At 46.0% G+C, this 7,993-nt stretch overlaps 2 protein-coding genes across 2 annotated transcripts in view; both read left to right on the plus strand.

Moving 5' to 3' along the window:
* Positions 1-1,213: 1,213 nt before the first annotated feature.
* On the plus strand, positions 1,214-1,408 carry LOC121282869 (cytochrome c oxidase subunit 7C, mitochondrial-like). Its single transcript, XM_041196682.1, has one exon. It carries the CDS (start codon positions 1,214-1,216, stop codon positions 1,406-1,408), a length of 195 nt encoding a protein of 64 aa, XP_041052616.1.
* Positions 1,409-1,643: 235 nt separating this feature from the next.
* The window catches only part of LOC121282870 (C-factor-like), a 176,775-nt gene continuing 170,425 nt past the window's right edge, over positions 1,644-7,993 (plus strand). The window contains exon 1 of the mRNA XM_041196683.1: positions 1,644-1,701. Coding sequence (XP_041052617.1) covers positions 1,644-1,701 — 58 coding nt within the window. The remainder of the gene's footprint in view (positions 1,702-7,993) is intronic.

The raw sequence follows: 7,993 nt of genomic DNA on the forward strand, positions 1-7,993 counted from the left end.
CAAGTGCAGTAGAATGTTCTATACAAGAGAGATTACATGTTTTACATTAACATTTTGTGCCGTGTACCTTTGTACAGAAATGTTTATGATAAAAAACCAAAGTTGAGCACAGGTTTCATTTTGAAATTTGTTAATGATCAAGTGACTGTTCTGTAAACTGCTGGTTCTCTGGCATGCAAATAGAGCTCTTACACAAATCTTTGAAAGTGGTGGGACAAGTTGATAAACGTTTAAAAAAAAAACATTTGCGGGACCCTGGCCTTTTTAAATAGAGGTATAATGTACAAAAACAAGGAAGTTACGCTAAACCTTTTATAAATCATTGGTTAAGCCTCAATTGTTAATTTTATATTAAATTGTGTTTAATATTGTACAGATGATGGGCATTAACTAGGGATTCACTTGAACCCCCTGTAGGCAGACACAGACTAAAAGAGTGGTTGTTGGGTTGGGAGTGGTATGCTTGTAATTTGTAACTCTATAAATAAACATGAAAATGTGTAAACATTTGCTCCAGTTCTATCCTTCACCAACTGGCTTTCTGGAATAGGACTTTTGGAGTATTGTATCCAATTCTGGGGTTCACTTTAGGAAGTATGTCAAAGCCTTGAAGATTGTAAAGGAGATTCACTAGAATTGTGCCAGGGATGAGGGACTTCAATTACATGGAGAGACTGGAGAAGTTGGGATCGTGGTTCTTAGGGTAGAGAAGGTTAAAGCAAGAGTTAATAGAGGTGTTTAACACTTTGAAAGATTTTCGTAGATTAAATATTGAGAAACTGTTTGCACAGATAGGATGCCATTTCCAGGAGTCCTAAATCAACATCCTGTCCCTGTTCCACTAGGCTTTCTAAAATCACCACAGCTGCTTAGACCCAAAGTCACCTGGAGAACCTATCTCAATATTAGGAGTCTGCAGCTCACCTGAATATACTCAGCGTATGTCAGCTATCTTCTCCCACCCAATAAAACATGAAACATTATTCTGAAAAAGGTACAAGATCTTCAACAAGAGGGGCATCAAGAATTAAGTCAGTTGCTCCACACACTAAAGTCCAAGTATAGTATGAAACATAGGAAAGCCATTAGGTCCTTAGTTTATCTGACCAAAAAGTGTTAATGTTATGTTAATTGTATTAAGGTTAAGGATAAACAGGTGGAGGGTATTGATTGATTAGGTATCTTGAGCACATATAAACGGTAATTGGGATCCATGTTGTTGGCGCGCACGGTCCGTAACTTCAGTACCTCGCTGATCCGCAGATCACACTGTGAGGAAGGCCCGGGAAAGAACTTGCCATTTTCTGTGGAGAACAAGTGGAGGCTATTGGCAATGATGGCAGTATTCTTTGGCTCTGGTTTTTCTGCTCCATTTGTTTTAGTCTGGCATCAAATGCTCAAGAAATGAGACTGTTATTTAATGGAGCTCCATCTCAACTGTGGTGTGATGTCTGCTGAACAGTTTAAATCCTCATGAGTCTTTGCTGTCAATATTTCCAGTGAGATGTTCTTGTAAGTAAAAGTATAAAGAGAGACTTAGGTGGTCTGTTGGCGCAGGGGGTAGTGTCCCTATCTCTGAGCCAGAAGCTCTGGGTTCAAGCCCCACTCCAAAAGTTGATGGCCATGGAAGGTGCGTTCACAACATGGCCAAGCAGATTGATTATCAACCTGCAAATCCTTCTAATATATCCATGGCATGTTGTAAGAGTAGGAGGGTTTCTTGATCAGCCAACTGCAGAAGGTAACCACAAACAACTGCAGTATCTTGGCAAGCATAACCATGGACCAACACAAGTCCTTGGTCAGCAATACGCTTTCAGGGCATGGCACCTAGAGAGAAAGAGACTAGATATAAATCTAAATGATTAAATATGAATGTGGTGATAATAATTAAAAGCCAGTCTATAAAGAGAGACTTAGGACGCACAAGGTGCTGGTGAGGGAGAAGATAGGCACAAGTAGTGTATTCTGTACGTAAATCTAATATTAATTAAAAAGATTGGCTTCTGGTTTCCCACTTCACCATCTGGCTTTTAAATGACTTAACATAAAGACCCAACATTTCAACTGCCTCACCAAAACAGCATTAAGCAAAGCCATAAATGAATCCAGGGTTTTTATTTTGCTGTCTTGATAATTATTTGTGAAGAAGGACATCCTGACATTCACCTTTTATTATTTTGAACCAGTTTTCCCTGTCTTATTGTCACAGTTTAGTTTGAAGTAGTGTTCTGAACCTTTTTTTTATCCACTTTAATATCCCATTACCCATTGACTGTCGCATATCTCGCTAATTTTTTTCTATCCTACTTGCTATTTCCTATACCTTTATCAGGCCCTCCTCATGGTCAGTTTTCAAAGGATAGAAGAGTTTTTATTTATTTAAAAAAGAGATGTGACAAGAGGTCAGAGGCCAAAGATAATGGAGTGGGAGCAGAACAAATCAAATGCAGGAGAATTTTTTTAAAAAAAAAGTTACTTCTGTGGAATATCACAATCAAAGAGCAGCAAAGGATGTGTGACTTGAAGGGGGACTAGCAGTTTGGAGTGTTCCCATGTATCTACTGCTTTTCTTGTTTGTCTAGATGGTAGAGCTCATGGATTTGGAAGGTGCCGTCAATCAAATAAACCTTGGCATGTTGTTGCAGTGCATCTTATAGATTTATTTTCCTCAAACATGTCATTCAGCTCCCTAGGCAGCTCCTGACTGAGCAACTCCATTCTTGACCACCTGCTGCCATACAGCCTCTCTCACCAAATCTCCCCGATTTCATTGTTATAAATTCCCCTCACTCTCGTCGTAGGTTTACTTTAGCCGTAATTTTAATTGTTAAGCTTAGCTGTCGCTTTACATCCCTGACTAAATCTGTTCACTGCTTTTCTCAGTGAACTCTTTTTTTTCTCAAAATTTAAGCTTTTAATTCCTGGAAGATCTGGACAACAAAGCTATGCTTTTACAGTAGACTACCCAGGATTACACTGTAACACTGATCTATTGTATCTTGATTTGCTGCTCTGTTACTCACATTTTAAAGTAATTTTGATCAACTTCAACTCGTTCCCTGATGCTGCTGTCATGGAGAGTCTGAGGGATTCAGCCGCCTGCAGAGCAAATAATTGAACTGCTTTATCTGGTTTCTTAGCTCCAGTTACAGCCTGGTTCCTGGCCAGAGTTACTCTGTCCCAAACTGAAGCACATCCCTCACTACTTCTTGATTGTATGGTAACTTCTAACTTTGCTGCCATCTTTCTGCTCTGCAATCGTTTCTGCACACCTTCATTCCAACAGGAATTACTCTGTCAGTGTACCCTCTGACACTCTACTGTTCAAATAGCTTCTGGACATTGCTACCACAGCTATCTCTGAACTTGGACAATAGTTCATCGATGCTCCATGCTGACTCCACCTATATCTACATCAAATTTAACCCACTACGAGACTTACGACTTTAACTCTAGACTCTCTGGTATTGTCTCCTGTTTAATCCCCTTTAACTACTAGGATATTTGCATCCTATTAGCAGGCCTGCTTAACGTAAGCTTTCCCTATGATCATTTGAGTGTGCATTTTGGCTGCTGCTCCAGACTCAAGTCCATCACTTCCATTTCTCTTTTGTTATGTTCTTCTCTCTTTTGCTTCTTTTGTCTCTGCATCTCCTAGACACTTCTCTTCTGCCTTTATGCCTCCTTTCATTTCTCTCCTCTCAGGTACTTTAACTTCCCAAATTCCTACCCTAACCCTTCAGGACACCACAACCTTCCTTAGATCTTAGCACCATCCCAAGCTCAACTCCCTCTTAGATAAGCCTACAGATTCTCTCTGTGCATCTCTTGGCATCCTCCCAAGGGCTCATTGAGGCACTTGCCGCTGCCTCCTCATGAACAGCAACCTTGACTGCCACATCCCACTCTCTTTCCCAGAACACTGACTGGGGGATGATCCTGCCAATCTCCTCTCTGTCTAACTCAACCTTTCCAATGCTGATCCTATGTGTTCTGCTAAGTGGTCCAGGTATCACTGTTCTTCTTCACATCCCTCTCCAAAATGTCCATTCAGTTGTGAACAAAGCTTTGCAATCCACGAGTTTATTGTGAATAATTAGATCGACATCATGGCCTTGATAGAATCCTGGCTAAGAGGTGATGACACCACCACCTGGACTGAAAAGAAAGAAAGACCTGCATTTATATAGTGCCTTTCACAACCACCGGATGTCTAAAAGCATGTTACAGCCAACTTTTGAAGTGCAGTCACTGTTGTAATGTGGGAAATGTTGAAAATGATCTATTGAATGTGGAAGCTGGTGGGGTGGAAGGTGAGGATAAGGGGAAGCCCTAATGTGGTTCTGGGAGGGAGGGGAAGTGGTGAGAACAAAGTGCTCTCAACCAAGTCTGATTCATTTTCTGTCATTTCTGCCACCTCCAACATGATGTTACCAACAAATACACCTTCCCCTTTCTCCCCTTTCAATATTCCGGAGGGACTGTTGCCTTCGTGACATGCTGGTCCACTCCTCACTCAACCCAACACCCCGTCCCTTCCCACAGCATCTTTCCATGCAAGTGTAGGTGAGGTAATACCTGCTGTTTTACCTCCTCTCTCCTCACTGTACAAGGGCCCAAACAGTGCTTCCAGGTGTGTACTTCTTTTAATTCCATATACTGTATTCATTGCTCACAATGTGGTCTCCTCTACTTTGGGGAGACCAAAAACAAATTGGGTGTCTGCTTTGTAGGAGACCTCTGTTCAGCCTGCAAGCATGATCCCGAACTTAAGGTGGCCTGTCACTTTAATTCTCCACCTTGCTCTCACTCTAACATCACTGTCCTCGATCTCCTACTGTGTTCCAGTGAAGCTCGAGGAATGAAGTGTTATCTTTCGATTAGGCACTTGACAACCTTTCAGGCTCAACACTGAGTTCAACAATTTCAGACCGTAATCTCTGCCTCATTTTGTTTCCTTATCTTTGCATGCTTCGGTTTTTCTCTTATTTTTGCTTTCAAACAGAAGCAATCCTGCTCCAGGCAAATTTTTTGTTTCCACTTCTGCTTCAGTTGTGTCAGCGTCACAGACTAATATCCGTATTCCACCAACGTTTATATGGATAGCGTTAGTTAAACCAGGCATGACCTGCTGAAATGGTAGTCCTGGTAATGAAAACTTTTAAATGGAAATAATCTAAAGATGGGTCTTGAAGATTTCAAGTGATGGGCTGCGACTATTTCCTTTGGCAGCTTGCTCCATTATGGGATTGGCCTTGGGGAGAAAAGATTGTTGATACACTGACTGGGATTTTCCATGTCCGCCCGCGCCAGACATGTTCAGTGGCATGAATGGGCAATATAGTGCAATCGGTTTCACGACGGCGTGAAACCAGTTTATGATCGCCCGCTCAGTCTGTCAATGGTGGGTTGCATGTCCTGCCATCAGATGTCGGGAACCACATTGTAATACATTGGCATATCATTATTAGGCCTGCCCACCAGAATCGCCCCCCCCCCCCGCCCCAACTGGATCGTTCGCCCACTTCGGTGGGAAAACAGGCCAGAGTAGAACACGTCTTGACAAGTGTGGCATGCAGCAGTCAGGTCTTACCTTGCTCACATCACAGACGTCTGAGGAGCAGAGGATGCTGGAGCCTGACAGCAATGACACACTGGAAGAATGTGAATGGCATGCTGGGTGGATTCTCGTGGACATGGCTTTGCTGCGAAGTAGTGCACAGAAGTTGGAAAGTCACCGTTGATGCCAACAATGGATGATGGTGGAGGGGTTGAGAGAGGAAGGTCTAGGATAGGCTGGGAGAAGAAGAGATGTTGGGGGTGAGGTTGGGAGGTGGGGGGGTGAAGGTGTCAGGGGAGTGAGGTTGGGAGGGAGGGAATGAAGGTTTCGAGGGGGGTGAAGTTGGAAAGAGGGGAATGAAGGTTTTGAGGGGTGAGGTTGCTGGGGGGGGAAACGATCATGTCGGGGGGTGAGGTTGGGAGGGGGAAATGAAGGTATCACAGTTGGGATGAGCAGTTGGGGGGGGAAGGAGAATGGGGGGAGAAGGGGATAACAGGGGAGAAGACGGCAACTAGGGAGGTAGGTATAACGGGGGTGGAAGGTGTAAGGGAAGGAGTGTGGCATGGGGAGGGAGTAAGGGTGGAGGAAGAAGTAAGAGTGGAGGAAGGAATCAGGAAGGGAGGTAGGAGTAAGGCTGGAGGAAGAAGTGAGGCTGGAGGAAGAGGTAAAGCTGGAGGAAGGAGTCTGGAGGGCGGAGGGACTAAGCTAGGGAGGCGTCTGGGGGGGGGGGGGTGGGAGGTTAGGGGGTGGAGGGAGGGGTTCCAGGGGACGGAAGGGGTGCAAGCGGGGGAAGGGGTTCTGCTGGGATGGAGCAGGGGAAGGGGTCCCGGGAGACGGGGTGGGAGGGCTCCTGAGGTGCAAAGGGGGGAAGGGATGTGGAGGGGAGGATGTGCAGGTGAACGTGCATGGGAGGGTTCGAATAGATCCATGTGTCCCTCGTGGGGAGCAAACAGAGTGGGTGTGGAATGGAGGAAGGGTGAGAATGACCGAGGGCAGCGTGAGGCAGTGGGGTAGGAACGTGAGGGTTCAGCAGTAATGATAGAAGGGATGATGAAGATGGTTGGTGGGACCCAGAGGTAGTCACGGGCCCTGGGAGTGGGGAGAAAGAGGTCAGGGAGATGAATGGGGTTAGGATTTTCGGAAAGAAAGGAAATGGAGGGGAGGTGGAAGATGATGCCCGGGGTTGGGTGAGGGGGTCAACTGTGATGGGGGAAAAGAAATGGTTGACTAGTGGAGAGGGAAAATATAGGGGAGCTGACGAAAAAGCAAATCCAGACCACGGTGTCCAAATCGAAAGTGAAGCGAAAGTCGTGGTGGGCGAGATCAGGTGCTGCATGGGGATGTGATCAGTGGGTGGGTGGAGATGCAGGTCAGCTCAGATGGACAACTGAAAGTGAACCCCAGCAGGCAGCGTTGAAAATGCTCAGGACATTGAGATGAGTGTGAAACATGAAGGATCCATGTGCGTGGGAGAGTGCTTGCTCGAGGCTCCGAAATACCCTGCTAGACACAAACTTTTCCCTTCATAATCACTATTGGGCTGGCTGCTCCCTCTGTGGTGACAAAGGATAAGGTAGAGGGGGTCACAGGCAAAGAAGGCTGAGGGAAAGGACAGCCTCTGAGATTCCTCAGTGGATGACTCAGGGGTTTCCAGTGTTGCTTTTTCTCCATTCGGGTTCTCGAGGGCCCCAGCCTGACTCGTTGAGGGGAAGGAACACCTGGAGGGACATCAAGGTACCCCGTTTCCCTCCCACATTGCCAATGCAAGAGCTCACCTATGGTTACCACAATGGAGTGCAGGTCTGCACATATCTCCGCATTCTGCTGGACCAATGTCTCCATTGCGTCCGCCATCCTCCCCATGGAGATCTCTATGCACATATATGCAGGCACCACTTCATCAGAGAGCAGGCGGATGCACTCCTCCGATTCGCATGCCGCTCTGTTGAGGGCTTACAACAGCTCTGTGTGATGCTCCCCCTCCTTCTGTTGACTCTCCAGAATGAGTTGGAAGGCCAAATCAAGAGGTTCTTCATCTGACTCAGACCTCACAGATGCCTGATCCCCTGCAATCCCCCGAGTGCTGGGGAGCTCGCATGAACCTGCCTCCTCCTGCTGTGGACATGCGTCCATATGGTGACCACCAAATTGTGAACCTGAGCCTGCTCTAGATCTAGGTCCCACCGAGGTGTGTGTCTCTGCACTGGTGAAGGGCGTGGGTAAGTGCTGTGATGGGTCTTCCAGGCTGCCTATTTCCAGCTCTTCAAAGGAGGAGGTGTCCTCTCGGCTGCAGATGAGAACGTGGATGGAGCTGAGGGACTGGCTGGCTGAGGGTGTCGGTTGCTTGTCAGAGTTCCCTGTGAACCAAAGTAGAGATCATTAGTACATGGCAGCAGAGTCAAAAGCAGGAGAGAGAGCACTCACAGTTGT

This window comes from Carcharodon carcharias, chromosome 10 (assembly GCF_017639515.1).
Source record: "Carcharodon carcharias isolate sCarCar2 chromosome 10, sCarCar2.pri, whole genome shotgun sequence".
NCBI lineage: Eukaryota > Metazoa > Chordata > Chondrichthyes > Lamniformes > Lamnidae > Carcharodon > Carcharodon carcharias.